The sequence below is a fragment of the Phallusia mammillata genome, chromosome 7 (assembly GCF_965637545.1).
Source record: "Phallusia mammillata chromosome 7, kaPhaMamm4.hap1.1, whole genome shotgun sequence".
NCBI classification, from domain to species: Eukaryota; Metazoa; Chordata; class Ascidiacea; order Phlebobranchia; family Ascidiidae; genus Phallusia; species Phallusia mammillata.
Window position 1 is genome coordinate 1,443,437 of NC_137258.1, and position 23,304 is coordinate 1,466,740.

General features: G+C 37.2%; 5 protein-coding genes across 5 annotated transcripts; 2 read left to right on the plus strand and 3 right to left on the minus strand.

Moving 5' to 3' along the window:
- The first annotated feature begins 248 nt into the window (after positions 1–248).
- Positions 249–2,191, plus strand: LOC145237293 (uncharacterized). Its single transcript, XM_080100096.1, has 4 exons — positions 249–331; positions 504–683; positions 1,930–2,046; positions 2,123–2,191. The coding sequence occupies exons 1-4, from the start codon at positions 329–331 to the stop codon at positions 2,141–2,143; spliced, it is 321 nt and encodes a 106-aa protein (XP_079956222.1). The 5' UTR covers positions 249–328; the 3' UTR covers positions 2,144–2,191.
- A 69-nt stretch (positions 2,192–2,260) lies between these two features.
- Positions 2,261–5,107, plus strand: LOC145237291 (aminoacyl tRNA synthase complex-interacting multifunctional protein 1-like). Its single transcript, XM_080100094.1, has 6 exons — positions 2,261–3,177; positions 3,305–3,426; positions 3,527–3,653; positions 3,828–4,030; positions 4,403–4,571; positions 4,851–5,107. The coding sequence occupies exons 1-6, from the start codon at positions 3,051–3,053 to the stop codon at positions 5,015–5,017; spliced, it is 915 nt and encodes a 304-aa protein (XP_079956220.1). The 5' UTR covers positions 2,261–3,050; the 3' UTR covers positions 5,018–5,107.
- Positions 5,031–7,560, minus strand: LOC145237287 (glutathione S-transferase C-terminal domain-containing protein-like). Its single transcript, XM_080100091.1, has 7 exons — positions 6,575–7,560; positions 6,359–6,506; positions 6,176–6,292; positions 5,963–6,117; positions 5,556–5,708; positions 5,386–5,489; positions 5,031–5,219 (listed from the first exon to the last, which is right to left on the minus strand). The coding sequence occupies exons 1-7, from the start codon at positions 7,558–7,560 to the stop codon at positions 5,080–5,082; spliced, it is 1,803 nt and encodes a 600-aa protein (XP_079956217.1). The 3' UTR covers positions 5,031–5,079.
- Positions 7,561–7,575: 15 nt separating this feature from the next.
- On the minus strand, positions 7,576–9,746 carry LOC145237289 (deoxyribose-phosphate aldolase-like). The gene is made up of 2 exons (XM_080100093.1): positions 9,279–9,746; positions 7,576–8,512 (listed from the first exon to the last, which is right to left on the minus strand). The coding sequence occupies exons 1-2, from the start codon at positions 9,526–9,528 to the stop codon at positions 7,806–7,808; spliced, it is 957 nt and encodes a 318-aa protein (XP_079956219.1). The 5' UTR covers positions 9,529–9,746; the 3' UTR covers positions 7,576–7,805.
- A 261-nt stretch (positions 9,747–10,007) lies between these two features.
- On the minus strand, positions 10,008–19,735 carry LOC145237288 (glycine receptor subunit alpha-2-like). Its single transcript, XM_080100092.1, has 12 exons — positions 19,553–19,735; positions 18,256–18,391; positions 16,900–17,029; positions 16,238–16,305; positions 15,513–15,674; positions 14,488–14,632; positions 13,283–13,420; positions 11,808–12,022; positions 11,171–11,320; positions 10,506–10,619; positions 10,309–10,446; positions 10,008–10,215 (listed from the first exon to the last, which is right to left on the minus strand). Exons 1-12 carry the CDS (start codon positions 19,705–19,707, stop codon positions 10,165–10,167), a joined length of 1,602 nt encoding a protein of 533 aa, XP_079956218.1. The 5' UTR covers positions 19,708–19,735; the 3' UTR covers positions 10,008–10,164.
- Positions 19,736–23,304: the final 3,569 nt, after the last annotated feature.

Genomic DNA, 23,304 nt, shown 5'->3' on the forward strand with positions numbered 1-23,304 from the left:
ACCAAACAAGTTCAGAAAATAAATATTTTTTTGCGTGATAAAATACTCAAATTACGCATGAATTAAAAGTGTAAGAAATAATTTATTTTCGTTTTGTCACCATGGATTTTATAAATTGTAGTTTATCGCCGTCCGTAATATAGCTAAAGTTATAGTTTGAAACACAATAAAATAATTTGAAATATTGTTTGTAGGTAATAAATTGTACGCTGTAAAAGAATTGTTTGCTTTCGGATAAAATGTTCTGTTACATGATATCTATGATATGAGACGTCCTTAATCTCGTGTTGGGGACTTTTGTTCTTTTCGGATTGGAATATCAGGCGAGATGGTAGGAATATTTTCCTAAAATTTATCTGCTTAAATCCAAGGTTTTAGGCTAGTATTGGAAAAAGTTTTTACCAATTAAGAAGTTTTTTTAGTCAAGCAATATATTTCACCATAAGTGAATAGAGCTAGAAGCTTTTCAATGGAAATACTTACAAGGTTTGTATTTGATACAGGTTAACGTCCCAAAGACCCGCCGCACCTATTGCGGACACAAGGACTGCAAACGCCACACTTTGCACAAAGTTACTCAGTACAAGACTGGCAAGGCCTCTCTGTATGCCCAGGGAAAGCGGCGTTATGACAGAAAACAGTCAGGTTATGGAGGTCAAACCAAACCTGTTTTCCACAAAAAGGTAAAAATTATTGCATTTTCAGAATTGGATATATATTTAAAGGAAAACTATAATATTTACCTTATTCTTTTTATATACGAAAACAGAGATGGGGTTGAATCAGGTTCGAATTGCAAAAATTAAGTCATGTATTCAATTTTACGAATTGTTTTGTCCGGCAACAATTCAAATTGTATTCGCAAAAATTTTAGGTAGGCAAAGACTTACAACAATTCAAATTGTATTTATACACTATAAAAACAAGCAAAAATCATACGAATACAGCAAGGTAGTGACAAAACATGTATTCAAATGCACTTGAATAAGATTTGAGCCCCTTGTCTGACCTAATACATCTACTAGAATCATGTGAAAATAAAATGGTGTATCTAAAATGTACAGGATCGCTTGATGCACTTTAATATCGCTAGGTGCACTTAAATATCACTTAGTACACCTTAGTGCACCTGGATAGTGCTAGGTGCACTTTACCTAGTGATGCATGAAGTGGCATTATGGTGCACCAAGCGATATAACAGTGCGCAAAGTGATGATAATAATGCACCAAGCAATCCTGTATATTATAGGTGCACCCAAAATAAAAATGTTTTAAACTGCTTGGAAAAAAGCATCTAAGCTAATACTTACATAAAATAATGTTTATGTTCAAATTGCATAAGGTATCTATGGCCATTTGTTTAAATACTGTATGTTTATTTCATAAACCGGCTTGGTGCGTAAAAAAAACTTTCCAATGATCAATGCAATTTACAGAATTGGTATTTGTATTTGTTTGTAAAATTAAGTATGATCATATTGTATATATATATGTAATGTAGCTTGTATTATGATATATCATGTTGTGGAAACAAATGTTACAATGTAGATGTATCACAGTTTGTCCCAAAACTTTACAATAGTTTTGGCTAAACAGATGTGATATAAATAACAAATTAATAGCATCTTGTAAAATATGTCATACAATTTGACCGAAGTTTTTGTTTCGCCAAAAGCAATATACATTATTCAAGACAATCATGTGGTGATTTTTGCATCAAAACAAACTCTTATTTAGGGAGTAATGCAGATGCATTATACATGTTTCTGATTACTACTTGCTCAGTCCGCTGATATCCCAAAATCACCCGCACACAACCCAAACAAGATAATTTGTATCACATAAAAAGAAATGTTACACCACTTTTCCATTATAATACATTATTATCAAAGCCCAAGAAATGTTTAATTTCAAATATATTTGTTTTAGGCCAAAACCACCAAGAAGATTGTATTGAGGATGGAATGCACTGTTTGCAAATCAAGAAAGCAACTTCCCATCAAGCGTTGCAAGCACTTTGAGTTGGGTGGAGACAAAAAGAGAAAGGTAATATATTTTTTAAATAGACCCATTTAAATTATCTTTATTTACAATTGCTTCATCAATATTTTTTTGCTTTTAGGGACAAATGATCCAGTTCTAGTTCTTCTCTCATCAAACTGCTGCAAATAAACTTGTTTTGTGACAAGAACATTATTGCTTGCGTAGATTAAAGCTTAGTCTGTCACTTGAAATGTTCTAGAAATCAGTTTTCTCTGCAGACAGAGTACTTTGTGTAAAATTGAGCAGGGCTTTTCGCTATTGTTGATAAAAAGGGGTAGTCAAAACTGGAGCAGAGCCGACAGACAATATACAGTATTTACATGTAACCACTGCATGTTAATGTAGGGTTATCAGGTGTTACCAGCTCAGGCGTTAACTCTGTTCCTGTAACAATTTTCAAATACACTTCTAATGTCCTGAATTTTAGCATCTAGTGGACTGCAAGTTTTCGTAGTTGCTGATGTACTGATCCTTAGGTAGACAATTGGAACACTCCGTAAATCTGACTCTATGATTAAATAAATAGAATGTGTATCGGACTGAAATAAATGTCCCACCATCAAACTCAAAACCAAGTGGTTTGTTTCTTTCCTATTTAGGCGAACAAAGATGTTTGAAGCGGTTTGGCTTTTACTGTTACCAGTTTTTGATGCATGGTGGTATGAAACGATATATGGTACCAGTTTGTTTTGGTGAAAGGTGTCAAGAATTTGTTCCACTCCAATATGGTAACCCTACGTGACATGTCCGTACATTGTATTATGTGTAACAGTTCAGCCTCCATCCTTATAAAAAAGGCATTTGCAATATCAGTTTGCTACACACTCATGTCAGCAAAATTATCATAGGGCCCCAGAGAAATAACACCGAAATTTCAGGTTTAATTAAGGCTCATCCACTCAGAATAGGGGAAATACCCAGCAACGTGCACACAAACGTGCGATTTCGTGGAGAATCGTACATTGCCAATAGTGGTTCAGGTAAATTATTATTCTGTTATCTCTCTTATGTTTCGACTTCTGACAAAAATGTCACAAGAATACACGCTATCGGCTTTTCTACGTCGCTCTAATCTGGCTGAAGAAAAGTTAGTTGTGTTGCGGCAGCATTTGCAGAAAATAAAAGAACAAGCCGGTAAATATATTTATGTTGACGTAATAGTTAAGTTCTGAGACAATTTTTTCACTATTTCTTCTGGTTTTGTGAAGCAACAAGTTGGTAAATTTGTAATATGATATTACCAAACATAACACATTTTTAGTTTCATCTGCAATAAAGGAAAAAGAGAGGCGGCTTCGATCCGAAAATGAATCTCTCAAACAAAAAGTTGCTAATCTCAAGACCCAGCTGATAGCCATGGAAACTGTCAATGGTATTCAACAGGTAACAAATAGTTGTCATACCTGCGTTGTAACATGCATTGGACAAAATGAAGTGAGTTTGATTGTATTGTTTCAGAAAGTTAAACAGCATTTGTTTTTAGGTGAAAATGCCGAATAAATCTGCACAGCCAACTGTTCAAAGGGAAGAGAAACCACCGAAAGCCAAACCTGAAACAGTGAAAGCTGAAGCTCCTAAAAAAGAAACTAAAAAATCAAAGGCTAAACAAGGTATGTTGTGTATGCTGTATATATCCTATTTTAGTCAACTGACAAATATATTATAATGTGAACTGACAAACTTCTGCAGAACGTAAGATACTGCTATTGACCTGGTGTTATATTAAATGTTTGTATATTAAAACGGTGTTACCTACACTGCTAAAACAAACAATTTTTGTGCAGATGAAAAGCCTAAAAAAGCAGCACCGAAAACAAATGAACAGAAACCGGTGGATGTGTCGAGGTTGGATATGCGAGTGGCAAAAATCGTCACAGTAAAACATCACCCTGATGCTGAGAGTCTTTACATGGAAGAGATTGACGTTGGAGAGGAAAGTTTGAGATCTGTTGTCACCGGTGTGGTTAAGCATATTCCAATTGATCAGGTAAAAAGCTTTGGTTGTGTGCAAGCAAATAAATAACAGCCTGTTTAACTGAAACACTTTCGTTATGTAGGGAATTACTCACAGAAAATAGAATTTGAAAAGAAAGATTCTAACTTCGAATCATATGAATATTAGAATGTCTGTTGTAAAAACAGGTCCAAAGCAGAAATATTTTTTAGGTTCTACTTTGCAGGGTTAAACCAAACCATGATACTCCCAAGTGTGTATGTTTGCTGCTGCAATATTATAGAATCTTTTCAGCTAAACAAGTTTGTTGATTAGTGATATGCTACATCAAACATGTGTACTTTCATAACATATGTAGAAACCAATTTGTAACATACATTTCAATTCAGCTCCTTTTCTTTCCAGATGCAAGACAGAATGGTTGTGCTTATGTGTAACCTTAAACCAGCCAAAATGAGGGGAGTACTATCACAGGCTATGGTAATGTGTGCTGATAACGTTGAAAACATAGAAATCATTGACCCACCTGCTGGTTCCGTACCGGGGGATAAAATCAGTTTTGATGGCTATCCAGGCAAGTTGAATTTTTGTCGTATTTTAAGTTTTCAGCTTATGCCACTACGTTAATATATAAATCCAAACTGTGATTTGACGGGCTTACCACTGTGTAGCTCAGTTGGTAGAGCGCGAGTCCCGGAAAGACTCTCCCACAACAGACTAGATTTTTGTAGCCTATGCCTTGCCATATGGTGAATGCTTGGTGACCGACTTGATTTGGTGCAATACCTTCAATGGGCCTGGCGTACTATGGTATGCTACTTAGTGTTTAATAATTTAGCTTCCACATTTTTAGGTGAGCCTGATGCAATGCTTAATCCAAAGAAGAAAGTTTGGGAAAAAGTTCAACCTGACTTGAAAACAAATGATAAATGTGTGGCCTGCTACAAAGGTGTTCCATTCAAAGTGGAAGGCAAGGGAATATGCAAAGTCCAAACCTTGAAAAACTGTCGCATCAAATAACAAAATATTGCCATTGTATTTGCTAAACATGTATTCTTTTCAAGTTAAAATCGACACAATAGTTAAGAAATAAAAACACCAACAATAAGATTGTTTTTCGGGGAACAACTTTGTGGTTGAAGGGAGTAGAGTTCGGTTTTGTAGCCTTGATCATTTGCTGCATTTATTCGGTCGGTATCCACGATTGCCATGCAATGTTTACCTGAAAGAAGTAAACTTTGTTGAAATTAGTCTTCCTCACACAATGACTTTCATTTTGTATGAATGAATATAAGACAATAAATCTAGGCGAAAAATTGAAAGCTTGTTCCTTATGACATTACACATTAAAAGTTAGTTCATCACCCTAACAAGTACAACATTGAAACCTTGCTTGGCTTTGCCGTTCTCAAAATTCCATGATGTCTGATCTCCGCCACGTCCAAGAACTAACATTTCATCAAACGACGTTGGAATGTTTTTAAAAAACTTGCTGCAAAAAAAAATCAGAGTAGTTATTGCTAGAAAGTAATTATTGCCAGATAAAGTGATAACAAACCTTTGTGGATAAGTTATCTTGTCTGTGTTCACAATCCTTCCGTAGCAACATGGACTGATGACAAATGATGATTTGCGTTTCATGCATTCGTGTAACACCATGTCAGTTGCTACTCCGCAAGCATGGAGGGCAACACCAATATCAAACTTACCTCTGCAATAAAATACATTAAATTAATAATGCAAATATTTTCCTGATTTACAAAAGCTTATTGTCATAAAGAGCTAAATCGTGACTAAGCACTGGCAGAAATTGTACCAATTACCTTGTTTTAATAATTCAAGCACTTATCAAAGGCTGAGTTAGCTAGTGAAACCTAATGTTTTGGAATTGATACTATATCAATAAATTTGTATGCTTTGCTTTCGTACACCAACAGAAATAAATGCAATTATTTTGTCAGTAACCTGTAATGTTCCAAATTGCATTGGTAGATTGTAATGTTGGTGGCCCCGAGATTTTCTATTCTTGCTCTTGCACGGTCCAATGATTCCTCCTTGTTTTCAATCAATATTATTTGACATTTTGGAAAGAAGTGTGAGAGTAAAATTCCAACATGACCCTGTGAAGTGGTTTTCCATGATCATTGTCAGACGTTACGATCAGCAATTTCTACTTACACCACCACAGCAAAAGTCAACTATAACATCCCCATTTTTGCATATTTGTTTGGCAGCGTGAATGATATTTTCCATTTGGTGGCATTTTCGTTGCGCTCTTGCTGTGGAAAGTTCACCCTAAAAAAACAATTAAATTTTGTGTTCTGTAATCTACCTGGTAAAAAAATGGTTGTAAAATCTAACCATTGTTGGATGAACATCTTTTGGAATCAAATCCCAATCTATTTTAATCTCTGTTGAGTTTAATTCTTTGAATTTTGCATCAACATGTTGGTTCAGTTTTTCAATAATCACTGGTAAATCTCTTCTTAGGGTTTTCTCCAAAGCTTTTCTACTTATAAAAGTTGATTATAAATAAATACAAATTAAACAAATATTCTGTGGAAAAACAATACTTGCTTATTTGGCTGCACTTGTTGCTTTTCACCCAGCTCAAGGACTTGGCATTTACCATCTTCAAATACCGGAGTTTTGCCATTAAACGATTCCTTCACACTAACAAAGTCAACATTGCATGACCTCAAAGCAGTTGAAAGTTTGGGTATACTTTGTAGTCGGTGATACCACTTTATTGTCAATGGAACATGTTCCAGTAAATCATCAGTAATTTTTAAATAAAAGTATAAAAAATTGTGCACTAAAGGCAGCAGAGCCAAGTCTGAAAGTGCAAAGTCAACGCCTTCAATAAAAGTGTGTTGTAGTGGTGGCAGGTCTTGTGTTTTAACAACTTTTTTCCCCGATGAGTGTTTAATAACTTTTGCAGGTGGCTCCCCTTGTGTCTCGCTCCCATGCTTGTTAATTCGCTCAAGTACGACTCGTTGACATTTGTCCATGTTGTGGATCACAACAGGGCGCTTTAAAATTGATTCCAACTCTATAATTGCTGCTGGAAGTTTGTGAGCATGACTTGCAGAGTTAAGTTCCATCCATTTGTCAACAACATGTGGAGCAGTCACTTCACACAACTTCGTTCTTGAGCTCACTTCGGAAGAAGCTTTTAGGCAGCATTGTTTGTGACCCAATAGGGTCTTTAGAGATGGATCCTGCTTTTTACAAGCCAATTTAATGATTTGTCTGATAACATGACACAAACCAGACACCACATATGTCTGGTTGTGCATGAGGATAACTGGAAGATGACAGTCTGCAACTTGTTTTGGAATTTCATCTATGGATTTGCTTGTAACATTGCTAAAACATTTCTCTGGCTCCTTAAAGCCATGAGTTATCTTTGGTTTATCTTCTGATTCTTGTGTGACCAAGCATAAATCCAAATCAACTTCATCACAGTAGGCAGCCACAAGCAGCACAGTTTGTGTGGCATAGCTGTACATGCTTCCATTATTCACAAGCTCTTTATCCAGATACACAGTGTCAACATTCATGTTGTTTAATTACTCCTGCGTGAAAATACAAAGGTGATTAATTAAAAATACATACACATATCAGTAAATCTTATATCACCATCCTTTTGGTTGCTAAAGCACCATAATACACCCAATCTCTTTTACACCAAACGACTTTGCAATGAACCAAACACACCATAAGTCTTTAACACACTTCTATGATCATGGAACTAATATTGTGAAATACATTTGTGAACATGATTGTGGCAAAATATGTTACATAACTAGGCAAGTGGTAATTGGTGAGCAGCTGCATATCTTCCATAAACAAAATGATAAAGCTGTCTTTCAATATCAGTGAGGAGAGAAGATGCACCAATCCTGAAAAGATCATTTTTCATCCATTCATCACCAAGCTCTTCCTTCATCAATGCAAGCCAAGTACAAGAATCTTTTGCACTTCTAATTCCCCCTGCAGGCTTAAACCCAACCTTGACACCGGTTTTGTGATAATAATCCCTTATAGCTCTCACCATCACCAAACCAACTGGCAATGTGGCATTGACTCCTTCTTTACCAGTTGAAGTCTTGATAAAATCAGAACCAGCCATCATTGCAACCAAGCTCGCTTTGTAAACATTGGTAAGAGTTCCCAAGTCTCCGGTGCCAAGAATTGTTTTCATGTGCACATCGGCACCACAAGCTTCTTTGCAGACCTTTATTTCATCATATACTCCCTGCCAGTCTCCTTGCAAAGCCTTTGTTCTTGAGATTACAATATCGATCTCTCTGGCTCCCATCTTAATTGCCCTTCTGATTTCTTCTACCCTGGTTTCCAGTGGAGTCTGCCCCGCAGGAAAACCAGTAGCCACAGAAGCAACTGGGATGGAACTTCCACCAGCTTGTTTCAGGTACTTAATTGCTTCTGGAACACGAGAAGAGTAAACACACACAGCACCGACTTCGATACCAGCATCTTCCATACCCATAGCTGAAAAGCAAATGTCAAGAAATCAGTGGAAGGGTCAAGGCACTAAACATAATGTCTTTAAGTAAAAGTTATTTGAATTCTCCCTACTACGAAGCAGACATATGCAGCATACAAGGCAGGAAATGGTGCATGTGATTCAACTTTTGGTGGGTTCACCATTAAGTCGGTGCAGTGTAGAGCGCAAGTTCCAGAAAGACTCTGTCGTGGGCTCGAATCTCACCACAGGCTAGATTTTTCTGGCCTTGCCATATACCAGGTGTTCTTAACCACAGTTGCGCGCACACCCAAGGGGTGCGAGAGGGGGTGCAGGGATGCTGAATCATTAAGGTTGGTTAGGTCTATTCTATATAAGTACAAAAATCCAGGGGGTGCGAAAATTGGTTGGTGATTTAAAAGGGGTGCAGTAAGGAAAAAGGTTAAGAACCACTGCCATACAGGAATGTTCGGGAGACCAACTTGATTCAGTATGAGGCCTTCAACAGGCCTGGCATATTGGTTTATTTAAACTGTACTTGCCTTAGCCCTGTAGGACTTACGTCCGTACCATAGAAGCACAGCCGGCACTCACCAAACCTCACTGACAATTCAGATAGTATACTTGCCATTTGGTTTCAAGGTTGTGGGTTCTAATCCCTCTCTCTACAGCATGGATTTTAAACATTAATATAACTAATAGCCCAAATTTAAAGAAAGTAATTCAGTTGCATTAAAGTCTTGTTATAAATGGTATATACACTTGGTGCAAAGATGACAAAATACAATTTACCTTTTAACAAGTCCTCTCTAATTGGATGCTTAGCCTTGTAACACAGTCTTGAAACATTGCTACTTGTGTCATCACCAGATAATGTCGTCAGATCTATGCAAGTCACTGCTCTGAGTAACCATGCAGCTTGCCATGATTTCTTTACAGTTCGTCTTGTTCTCAGAGTAGCAGCTCTCCGTTCAACAGCCGGAAGATTGATTGTTGTTTTCTGCACCCAACCCAGATCCAATTCCATGCCAGGGTTCATCATTTTGTTTTTATGTATTTTTTTACAATTTATTAGGAGACACTTCTGTCAAATGAAAACTATGGTAATATATGCAATTCTTTACGAACGAAACAACACTTATATTTAGACGACAAACCGCAAAAACTTCTCAAACATAATATCCACTGTCTTTTGTTTTGTATGAGAATTGTTTCAATCTTCGTGACATAAAATAACTATTTTATCAAGTATCTTTTTAAATGTACTTGTTTTGTCGCGTAACCTACAGAAATTGCAATCCTGAAACTGCAAACGAAGACTTGAGAAAGAGAAAATTTGCTGCAACCCGTTTTGTTGTTTTAGCAAACACATGACGTCACAATTACACATGTATCTCAATAGAAATCAAACATTTTGACAGTCTCAAGTTGATTTTTTGTATTATGATATCTATGCAACACGCTTTGATGTATTGTTTTTTATTAAAGCTGCAAACTTGCGAACTCAAAAATATTCTAATGTTGCAACTTTGATCCGATTGGATTATATTCACTCATGTGCTGTGAAATAACAAATTTGATCCGGTTTTGCTGCAAAGATGGCAGATACGCAAAATGCGAAAAAACGGCCAATAGAAATGTTCGAGGCGCAGTCGTATGATGGGGCGATGAAACGCAATTAAAGTCGAATAGCGCCGTCTAAAAATTCTTCTTCCGCGTTGTTTTGAATCTGTTGAAAAATGTTGTAATATAAGGTTAACCTGTGAAACCAATTCAACGAAGACAAATTTACAGATCTATACGATGCCCCAAAGAAACCTACCTTGTAACGAATCCAGTAGAAAAGATTGAAGATAATGAAAACAGAAGGAAATATGATTCTCGAAATTGCGTCGATGGCTTGAGCTTTTCCTTTGTAGCTATCCGACATGTTCTTCTTTTTGCTTGTTGTTTCTGTGCTCTGTGCGAAATTACTAGGATTAGTAAGCTTTAAGCGTTGTGCTCGAACAGATGGTTTACCTGTAACGGAGGTTGCCCGATGACACGATATCTTAGGTCATCCTCATCTACCATTGTTTCTGGCACCGGAGACGCATTTACTTGGTTGGTGACCGAAGTTCTTCCCAGAAATTGCTGTGTGAAAATCAAATCAGATTAGCAGTACATACTGCAAGTCTATTTATTGGCGATTGTACACTCAACAAGGTTATAGTACAGTGGGTAGTAGGCCTGCATGTCTAGTATGGTGGTTTTAGTAGGGTTATGTCAATACCATAACCATTTCCTTGTTACCTTAGTTCTTAGTTGCCATTTTTAATGTTCTTTTATTTCTGATACGAGTTTCTCAGAGCTTTGTTTGCATGCTTGTTTCATTTTTATTCTCAGTGGGTAGGCAACGCCTGACTGCATTATGCTCACATTAATATCCTCCGTAAAACTGATTGTTTTTGCAAGTCCGTTGAATCTTGTTTTAAGTTTGAACAGTTGGTGATTTTTATTTAGCTACTACTGGGTCGGATCAATGTCGCTTAAGCTTGCTGCTCAGGGAAACACAAGCGACCGAGACAGGATTAGAATCCACTACCTTGTGAACACGAGGCGGTTCGGCTAATCACTCGGCCATCTTGGCTACATAAGAGCTAATGACGTGTTATGTGACGTGTATGTTAAAACTATGACGTTACCGTTTGTTTGGCCAACCAGCTCCTGTTTATCTTCAGTAGCTGCTTCTGTTGCCGAGATAGAAAGTTAACAACTGCGAATTCCAGCAAAGCGGCGAAGACGAAAAGTAGACAAACCGCCATCCACACATCAATAGCTTTTACGTAGGAAACCTGCCAAAAAATTTTTGTTTTTAGTTTTGACAAAACTTAACAAGACATGTAAAATGATCAAGCCAATGGATGATAAGCTGCGGATAGTGCACACTGTTTTTGACCCATTATCAGATACTGTGACACTGCGACGACTTCACTTTGGTTCCCAAACAGTTGTTTGGTCATCGTGAGTCAGTTTCCTCTGTATAGTGAATGCCTAGTTGCGGCATCGCACAGACTAGGCGAGGTATGGCTTTTTACCCTGTTACTCCCAACAAACTGGAGTGCCGTTGGATGGCCACACAAGCCAAATACAGCCTATGTCTTGTCACCAGCTGCCCCGATTTTCGGTCGAAAACAGTGTGCTGTCTGCAGCTGAACGAGGCATATCCGTTATTTTAAGCCAAGAGTAAGACTAATAAAGTGTTTCAAAAAAAAAAAAATTTTTCTCGAAAGTGATGTAAGGGTTCTGAATCAGTCTCACAAACTGGGATATTATTCGAACCTTTGGTAAAGATGCGCGCGCTCCTGAGCTTTGTGTCGTCATAGTGAGCACTGTTGTGATTCCGAGCGCGGTTCTTGCAGGAGCGGCGTCCATGTTGATCCAGAATGAAACCCACGAGAGGATGACAATCAAAGTTGAGGGAACGTAAGTCTGGATGAGATAATATCCCATTTCACGCTTCAAGATAAATATCACTTCAATGCAAGTAAATGAACCTGGAAATAAATTAAATAAAAAAATAAAAGAATAAGAAAAATATCAGCAAATTGAATTTTATGCAGAACTGTATGCACTATTAATATTAGTGGAACCCTATCAGTCAGAAACAAAGAAGGTTAAAAAGGCAATTTTTTAAGTTTTTAAAACAAGTTAGTTCTTGCTAAACCTAAAATATTTGCGATGCAGCCTAAATTTCCGTGCTAAAAAAAATGTTTGCATTTCCTAAATTGAACTTTGTAAAAACAACACAGTAAATGACGTAATGTACAATTAACTTAGATCGATAGGCTTACAATTCCTTTGTGTCCACCTAAATGGGACTTTATGATCTCAGGAGAAAGATTATTTAATTTTCTTTGAAATAAATGGATAAGCATGGATAATCTACTGCATAAATAATGATGTAACCCCACAAACATGTGAGCCCGGTTGATGTTTCATTGTAGTATCGACCAGAATAGTATTGCCAGAAAGAAAGTTTAGGCCACAAATCTTTATTACTTTGTTAAATTAAAACCTATTTTTCTGCATTAGGATCCCAAAATCGCGTACTATGTTTTCCCAAGTAATAGATGGTCAAAACTAAATTAAACAAAGATGGAAGGGCGGAACCTTACACGGACTGTAAAATTTTATTTAAAAGCGAAAGTTTTATTTCCCTCTTAAGGTTTTAAAATACATCAATAAGAAAAAGTCCCCTCAGGTGCAAAACTACTGTGTTTCTTATATAGGTCAGCGGCCAACAACCACCGTTTCGCGGCCACGTGCCGGTCCGTAAGGAGTTCGTTACCAGGCCGTTTCTTTTTCATTAAATCAAAGTTTCTATAACTTATGAGCTTATATTCGTTGTTGAACATTTGTTGCTTTTTAAGCCCGGTCTGCGATAAAATTTAAGTTTTAAAGCGGTCCATAGTGCAAAAAATGTTGCCGTCTCCTGGTTTAAGTTAAAAAATTAACTGTTTAACAATATACATTCCCATGTTTTCAACAAAAGCTGTTTATTGGTTTTGTCTCTCCGAATTCAGGAATCGCTTTCAGTATGAAATAATTTCTTACAGCAAAGATGAACACATTTATATTTGGATCACCCCTGAAGTGTCCATGCAGACCAGTGATCACGGCACACGCATATAAATCACAGATCGCCAGGCCCACTGAAGGCGTTATACCGAACCAAGCCGGTCACCAAGCATTCCCATATGGCAAGACACAGACTGGAAACAATTTCTAACACTTTCACTTATTGCTTCGTTCACCTGTCTGATAAACCTTGGGACTCGACTGGAGTTTGTATCCGAGTATTTTGAATTGTGGCAGAGTTAAACTTTCCGGCATTTGCACCGCGACTCCGTCGTTCTTCCACTGGAAGGCAAGGTCCCTCATATCGTAGCCAACTGTAATGTGAAGATTTGAACACACATTTAGTTGTTTAAAATTAAAGACGTTTAAAGTAATATGCATAAAATCTACCAAATTACTTGCATAAATCTACCAAATTACTTGCATATTTTATTAACTTAATTAAGGTAAATTATAAGATACTGCTGCCAATATAGAAAAAATCCTAAAACAAAAAGAATTTTGCAGTGTATAATTTTCGGCATTTTGTTAGCACTTTTTTGTGTTTTCCAGTGTAGGCCTAAAATATAAAAATTGATTGAAGATGGTAAAGCAAAATGAGCTTTACCAATTGTGGCTAATTTTCCAGGTTAATTAATTGCTACATTGAAAACGAAGGGCAAGAATCGATTTATTGGAAAACATCAAGAGAATCGTTAACGAGGAGTGACCCACGTCGGTAATTAAGCTTGCAAATAGACCGCAACTAACAAGGCGACCACCTAAATGGCGAGAAAATATGGATTCCGACTTTTAACCCGAACGCATTGAATGTGTTTTATAATTTTATCAACGTTGTTACAGAGAAACTTATCAATGAATGTTACCATCGGTTTAAGTTTTGTGTAAAACATAATAGTTTAACTAAACCAAAAATTATGTTTGAAGAGGAATAAAACATGGCTATCACAGAAACAGTATAAGACTCGTTTTTAAATACGAAATAGATCTATTGATAATTAAAGCCCTTCTAAATCACAGAACGCCAGGCCCATTGAAGGCGCCATACCGAACCAGCCAACCACCAAGCACTTCTAAACGGAACAGCATTAGCTACACAAATCTAGCCTGCGGTAGGATTCGAACCCACGACAGGAGTCTTTCCAGTACTCGCGTTCTACCAACTGAGCTACACAGGCTCAGTGGAGAATCCACCGAAAGTTGAATCACAAGCACCATTGCATGCCTCGTATGCTGCACATGTCAGCTTCGTAGTAGAGGATCGCCAGATCGAATACTGTAGTATTAGTTAAGATGAACATAATTTTGTAACTGGGATCAACCCTGAAGCGTTTAAAGCTTATATAGCGCATTGCTGTTACTACTTCAGCATATCACTCACAACTTTCTAATTGCATCTTGCAGGTTTGAATGTCCATAGGAAAGTTTTGCAAGTGCATCGCACAAGCGAGGGTCAGAGTCAACCGGATACTCGAATAAATGTCGCCGTTCTTGTAAACCCGAAGAAGCTTGTTTTCAGTCGTCACCTGCAAAGGTAAACAATTGATAAACTTTTAGATAGAAAGACATATCTGTTGGGAAAGTGTTCCAATAGTAAATGCAATTTGTTGCAAACAGGACCTAATAAATATAGTGTTTTTGCCAGGCATAATTCATAAAATGCAATGAAGACTATGATGTCAAAACGAATACGATGTCAAAACGCGGGATGATAAAAATACAATTACCGGACGATTAAAGGTTGTTTACAACAGGGCTTCTCAAACTGTGGGTCGCGACCCCAATTGGGGTCGCGTAATATAATATTGGGGTCGCGAAACATTATGGGTTATTATGTCAGTCACAATAAATGGTATACGTGCGTACATTTATTGTTTAAACATTTATTGTTTTCCCGTGTGTTCAAACTGCTCTAAACACATTTTGTGGAACTTAAAAAGTATTACCAGCCTAGTAGCCATATGCGCCAGATCTTTTTTATGCCTATTGTGTGCAAACAATGCGAAAAAGCAGATGCCATAAACGTCACAATATTGATTATGACGTCATAAAAACTAAGACTGTCAATCTGTGTATCAAGTTAGAAATTAATTTAGGCTTTTTAAACGCCATTAGATGCTATATATATCAAATATAAGTATTTTTTACATCATACCCATCAAGGGGTCGCGTAGAAATTTCTGTTTTAAATTGGGGTCGCAGAGCAAGAAAGTTTGAGTAGCCCTGGTTGAAAACTTCATAAAAGTAATGTTTTGGAATCTTAAACACCAACTTTTTCAATCAAATGTGATGTGCTTGTTTCATGCAAACAAGTTTTTGCTTTAAGATTATTTTCTGTGCTGACCCCCAAAATCGTTTTCCCTTTAGATTAAACTCTCACACAAGCGCACAACCAATCAAATTCACCTTGTGAAAGTTGGCGTGTTTCTCGTTGGCGAAGAATATATCAGGTCTCCATATTTCCTCCAACATAGAAGGATGCAGGGCAATCGCCTCTTCCTCATAATCCACGAACGCAAGACGCGGGTCGTTCCATCGACATCGTAGAAAGATATTAAGACGGTAATCCTGTCGCGGTATAGGGAGTTACCCGATACAACTGTCATCCGGTTACGCAGAAATTTAATGCAGAGGGGATAAAATTTTAATGACTTCGCTTCGTTAAGGTGTTTTGGTTCCGAATTGTGTGCCGTATTTGGTACAAAGTAACAAAATTCATTTTTCGGTAGATTTTCATTATAGGTTAAAAAAATCATGCAGAGCCGTGGCTCACAACCTTTTTCGTCGAATTCGCCACTTAAAAATTTAAAACATTTTCATTCCTCCCCAATATACATAGTGGATGGTAAACCATAAAATGATCATTTAAAATTGGGTCTTTTACTGACTTTACAGGTTATATTCCCAGAGCTAAAGTGTCTATTTACGAACCATGTACATATTAAAGTGAATTTCTCCCTGCAGTTTTAAAATTCCTCACTTACAAGGAATTTCTCCCCTGTTGGGAACCACTGATGTAGGGAAACAAAGGCAGCTTTTAAATTTAAAATTGGGAATGTGGGTCTTTTAGACGGGTTATGTTTAAAATCTTACGTTATTAGGCGCCATAATGTATCCGCTACTGGACTCACCATTGTCGTTTCCGCAATTGATCCAAAACTGTTGACGTAAATGCTAACTGTGACGTTTACAGGGCGTTCTGATGACGTCAGACGCACGTGCAAACAACGTCAGAGGCAAAATGCAGAAAGAAAAAGTCATGCAAAAATAAAATATGTGAGGCAAATAAATTAGGAGTAAAATAAAAGTAAATTTACGGTGACATGCATAAGCAATGCGATGGAAGGGTTAAATTTTATTAGTTGGTGTGTTGTACTTTGGCGGCTACGTATAAGTGACGATTCTTACCATCGTTGAGAGTTGTACGCCGTACATGGTGTTGACGTATATATTGATTGTAACATTGACTCGGCGACCTTCATAAGTGTTGTTACACCCAGTTTTAATACATTTCATCACGTTGAGTAATATAACAGACTATGTAATAAAACGCTAACAAAACGCCCCAGGGTAATATTTGTTGGAATATTTATACGATAAGTAAAATGTTCATCAAATGCCCGCAATATTAGGCGTGATTATGCGTAAAAATCCACATTCTATCTCGAATCGGTTTGGACGACAGCGTTTCCAAACAATCTTGAATATCTCAAGAGCGCTTTAAAAGTACTTAACTCCAAATAAAAGACATGATTTCGCAGCACGAGTCGCAGCTGAGTTTACGAAACCTTACTTTTATGGTGGGGGCGAATTCGTTGGTCGTAGCCGTTGAAAAGGTTGTCAAGGAAATATGTGGCTTTGGCCTCTTCTGTCTTCAGGACTGGTTTGTTGCCGGAACCTGTTACTGTGGGCTCAACGTCGCCCTAAAGTGAAACGAACTTAATTTCACAGGAAGTAAATGAGCGAAAAACGTTTTTACATCAACTTTATGAAGCTCTTGTGGCAATTGTATTTTATACCGACGTATCGACGTCCAAAACAGGTCGGCTTCATCACATAGGCGCCGCCACGTAGGGGCAAGAGGGGGCACTTGCCCCCCCTTGGAATTTCAGTGTACCTCAATTTAACATATTTTGCAGCAAACCTAATTAAATTGGCAGCGCGGGGATTTGTGACATCGTTTAATGCTTTAACTTTTAGGCAACTCAATTGTGAAGTACACGATTTATGGCTTCATATGTAACAAATTCTTGATTTGCCCCCTCTTGCAAAATTTTCTGCCGGCGCCCATGCTTCATCAGGCTTTATCGCTTCTCGGCGAAAAGGTGTTTTTTTAGGAAAGCACTGTAGGCCATGTATGATAACAACCACCAATATTATTTTTTTCACTGGGTTCGAATCCAGGACACTCCCGGGGTTTTTTATGTCTGTATATGGGTCAGGCGCGCCGGACCACTGCCCACAACCACCAATATACAACAGCAAAAGATATACGTGCGAATTTCAGCACCCCCAAATGGTCAAAATGATTTCCGTTCAAAATGATAACATTCGAGCGTTGAGTAAGCTATTTTCCTTTGAGAATTCCGTTATTTTGTCTTCGTGATGCACAGAACTTTACATTTGTATTGGTGTGATGGGGGCCACGGGTTTTAAGGGTAACTAGAGGGGGCCCAAACTTCAAAGAATTACCGCGTGCGATTAAGGATTAGCGACAAGCAAATGTTCTGTATACCCAGTGGTGGGATTCAGCCGGTTCGCACCGGTTCTATAGAACCGTCTCACGAAGTTTTATGAAATCAGCGAACCGGTTAGCGTTACTGGTTTCTGTCAATGGACTTTTTGTAACAGAACCGGCTGAAAAATATGACTCTTGTGATGGAACCGGCTGACAAAAAATTTAATCCCACCACTGCACCCCCCTTACCCGTATAACGACTGTAATATTTTCTTTTAAAAATCATAGACATTTGTTGAGATAATTAATTTAACATTATCTTGCCTAAAGTAGCTAAATCTTTTCTCCTGCTTTGAAATTATTTCATGACAAGCGTGTTTTTACTCTACAGCTGCTAAGACGTTTATCCAGTACATTGAATTAACCAGATCAGATGTGACGATCTCTTGGGTATAATTAAGCAGCACGTACTTCGTATTGGCGGTAGAAGTCATCAACGTCACCAGCTCCGTCACCCATCAATGACGTCGGTTGTCTCCAACGACCTTGAAAGTTGGATGAAGGTCGATGGCTGGTAGGTGCCTTGTCGCTGGAATATCTGTATGCACTGAATGTAAAAACAAAAACAATCAATTACGAAGCAACGAAGTTGTTATTTATTACTATAAAGTTCTTGCTATTAACACAATCCTAATTGTCTGTGTTTTCTAACCAAAAATGATGTTTGAACTCACTAGAATTGTAAATTTAATTAAAAGACATCCACTTTAGGAAGCAAAAAATAGAGATTTGAAATTTAAAAAAAATCTCATTCATTTTTACGAGGTTGCACAATTAATTTAAATGAAGAGTCGTAGGACTGCAAGAATAAAAATCACTGAGTTTAACATCGGTGTTCGACTGATTATAACCACAACAGTATTGTATGTTGGCAGAGCAATATGTACAGAGTTAACTGTGATGCGTGTTGAAATCCTCGTGGGAAATTGAGTCAACAAGTTCGTGTACTGAGATACAAACTTCCCACACAATACAATTAAATTTCTCATTTTCCCATCAAATATTGTGTTTGTCACGACATATGTTAATTTTTGAAACACCGTGAACAGCGCTTTGGTACAAACTGTTTGAAAACTTTTTTTATGTATAGGAACGCGTCTAGACACAGCTGGATCAAAAACACCATTTTCATTTCGTTGATTTTTTTCAGAAACATGAGATTAAAAGGAACCAATGCTGTTTAAGAAAAACAACTTTAAAACTTTAAAATCAACACCAGCCTACTCGAAAATGTTTACGTTAGACCAACACGGGGCTTAACTGACAATAGAAAATATATTCTAACTAACAGAATCAGTATTTATTTTGCCTAACTGGCATCTTCAGTTTCTTATTAAACCACAAGGCGTAGGACAAATAACCAAACGTTTATCATATATCCAACAATTGCGCCCATTGCTTAATTATAGCGCTTAATAATGTCCAAACATTGCGCAGCTATTTCCGACTTTGTTAAGTTGTTAGTGGAATTGTGCTGCTACGGTTTATTACACCGGAAGAAAATAAATTTAACGCAACTCAATAATCTAAATATTAACTTACCGCAAGACTTAGTTAGTAAGTTTTAGTAAACATGTTGCACCGAACGACTATATAGAGCTCTTCTGGCAATTGTTATAACATATTATGTTGATATTATACCTGGCAGCAACAGCTTATATATTGCACTTCATTTTTATCGTTAAAAGATAAACAGTAGAGAACTCACTTGGCGTAGCAGGCCGCGAAGCAAATCAACAACAAAATCGGATTCCGCATCTTCGTGTGAATATACATCCTTTCCCTTCTCCCGCAAATTACGTTATGGCGACGTGAGCGGGCCACGGGTCGGACATGACACAGCCAAACGATTCCAATTACCATCCTTTCACACCACGCGTATCGGGCAAGTCCAACTGCTTGTCCCAAGGGTGGATTAAGTATTTGATATATTGACTGATGCCACATGCTGTCGGTCAGATCGAAGGTGCAGTGCGGGATGGGCATCTGTTTTAACAAACAAGTCAAAGTCAAATTTATTTGCAGTCCTTTCATCATCACAGTTTCATTGTTGGACAGTTATACGTACGCAGCAAGAACACCAGAAAAACATAGGTTATCGGGTCACGTGTCTATATTATATTATGCTATGCGCAACTTTTATCAGAAGTTTGGAAACGTTAATTTCAGGTTAAATCAGTCGGCTATCTTATTGGTAATAACTATATTTCGCATATAAAAGCCTCTTCAGTGTTAAAAGGGCAACACTAAAGGGATTAAAATTAGACAAATAGTTTATTAGGCAAAATAGCTCTGAAGCATGTAGTTAGGTCTGAAGCAAGTAAATCACAAATTCACCAGGATTTTACCCATTAGTTAGGTATTTGGCCAATACAAAAACAGACCGTCTTGAGCAAAAGAGAATAATGGTTTCGCATCAGTTGCTATACGAAAACACAACATACTCTGCGATATAAAAACTTCAATTCCATTCAACCAAGCCTTGCATAAACCAGAAAACATTAGTTGGCGTCAGTTTTCGTCTATTTGTCAAGTTGACGGATGTTTGCAAACAAATCAAATTAATGTAGACGTTGTGAAGACGTATGCCAGAACTGTGTGGTTATCGACGATGTTTATAGCAACAATAATGTTGCGACGGATGCCCTATCATCTCTCGATGTAACTTATACATTCCGCTTGTAGTCCCAGAAAACCATTATGTTGTTGAATAATTAATGCATATCGAAGTATAGAAATATCTGGAGCGGAAAAGTGTCACAGTTTAAGAAATCAAACGACTTTTGACTGCAGTTACGGCGCCACTGAAAATGTAGTCCATCGATTTACACAAGTTAACGATCTCGTTCGTATCTCCGTTCCGAAAGCCAGCCTCAATTAATCTAAACGTTTGGAGTATCATTACAAATATAAACATCAACCATGCACAGTTGCTGACTTTCAATAGTTGTGCATTTTCCTTGGAACACTGTTTTGCTTTGCAACAGCACTATATACGGATCTATCCATAAGTTTAATGATAAAATAACGACCCAAATAGACGTAAGAAGCGACATGCTTTATAGTTCAAACATTTCGGTAACTGTACGTGTTTTATTTTGTTCTTTGAGCCAATGGAACAACGAAGAATTAATGTTGTATCGTTTTTTTTTTACTTTTAGGCTGTCATAGAGAACATAAAATACAGGGTATACGTCTACAGCAGTGGTTCTTAACCGGTGGGTAATTACCCACTAGTGGGGAATTTGAGGATTTCAAGTGGGTAATTTGAAGTTGGGTTTGTTGTTTCATGTGTACTCCACTGGTTCTTAACCGCTGGGAAATTTCCCACCAGTGGGAAATTACTGAATATCCATGCAGTGGGAAATTCTTTCTGGTCTGGAAGTGGGAAATTGTTTTAAGTTTTACTCGAATATCCAAGGAAGTAAATCTGATTAGTTAGTCACAAAAGTAATTTTTTTTAACAAACACCGAGTCCTAGTGCACTGTTTTACAATTTGTAACGATTTGCCTCGATTTCTACTGATGGCGCAATCCTCGTTGCATTGTTACGTCACAGACACCTGTCACCGCATAGATTTCTAGAAAGATTCTCTAGTCTAGATTTAGTTGATCATTATGACTAAAGTTAAACGAAAATATGACGATGATTATCTGAATTTTGGATTCACATTTGTGGATAAAGGTAATGAGCAGTTACCACAATGTGTTATATGTCTTAAAACTTAACATAACAAAAATCGCATTGACGTTGTTTGAAACTACGTAAACGTTCTTTAATGTTATTCTTCTCATTGAAATTGTTCTTTTTGTTAAATACCATTGTGCTTTGGGATATGTCACACAGGTCACTAGGATTCATTTTGATTTTTCAGTCAGTTTTAAAAGTATGTGGGGAATATAGGTTTATTAAGTAGCGGAAGTGGGTAATGAAAGAAAAAGGTTAAGAACCCCTGGTCTACAGGGTATAAAATAAATATAGAAAAACATAGTTTCCTGACAACCATATTCTCACCGCTTCGTGGCGTGGGATAACTACATTTTGCAGTCTTTCATCCGCTTTGAAGCCGTAAATATGACTTTGCCGCTAGTATTTCTGTGTATGATACATCGTAGCTGTATGGTGTGTCCGTATTTTTATGGTCTACAAACATTAAATGACATACTGGCCAGGGCGTTGCATTAAACAAAGTTAAACAAACTAAAATTTATGTGCGAAGTAAAGAAGTGTAATGTTGCCTTGCGGGTAGAACAAGGAAATAGATGCGCTACAAATAATGTTGCCTTCCGCATGTCATTGTCATTCGCAAGCTGTTTGATTTTTCTGTGCTTTTATTGATTCTTATGGAAGATATGTTATTGCAGTTTGTGTTGCTCATAAAGAAGACAGTTTAAGAAAGGTTTTAAGTTGTGCCATGATCGAGAATTGTTATAATCAACAAGGTTTCTCTATAGAGTGGCATAACTCTTTAAAACTATAAACCCCCTAGAACCCTTTTTACCCCTTCTATCCACGCAGAATGAAAATCTATCCACGCAGAATGAAAGACAAATTATTTTAATTTTTGGCGCTTTACCAATTTATCATAGAGAGGCCGCAATACCAGGTTAGAAAATACGTTTTCTGACTCAAGTAGCAAGTAGCGATTTAAACCCCATCACACGAACACGAACAAATTTATGCCTCAGAAAAATATGCTACGTTCAAATGACAATTGCTTCATGTTTAAGCAACGGCATTACAGTTATTTCTAAGTTTATAGATTACGTATAATCCTTTTTCGTGTCAACCACTACACTACAGCTTGACCACCAGAAAAAAGATAAGAAAATTCAGAATTAAAAAAACACAACTACCGTAGGCCCAAGTTGCAGGATTTAATAATCCACTGCTTGTGCCCAAGAGCTATTTCTGGATTCACCCGGGAAAATGTTCGGTGGTTTCCCGGTGTTCAAGACGGAACTTCAGGCAACAGAATCGACAAAGTTTCATTTTACAGTTTTTAAGCTATGTACCAGTTTTTCGTTGCAAACAATATTTGCGATGTAGTTTGTTTTGCTTGAATAATTGTTTTTTAGTAACAGGCCGCTCTAATAACAATTAAACAGAAACTTTGATTTGCCTTTGTGAAAATTAAAGCCTACGCAATTTAATTGACTGCCACTGCGATAGCTACAGTTGAGCATGTAATTAAACCAAATATCTTTGTTCTTGTATCTTGTTAAAAATTGGTTTACATTTTTCGTGTACTTATTGCTTACGACAGCAGATATAAAAATATAGCTTTATTTTGCATATTTTTGTGAGCGTTTAAAACAAAATAAGTGTAGTCTTAGACATTTTACTGTAACTGCTTCGTGAATTTTAGTTGAAAGTAAAAATTAGTGGAAAAGCTAAGCGGGAGGTGACTTATGTTTTTATGTATTGTTTATCATGCTCAATTTAAAAAATCATGTTAA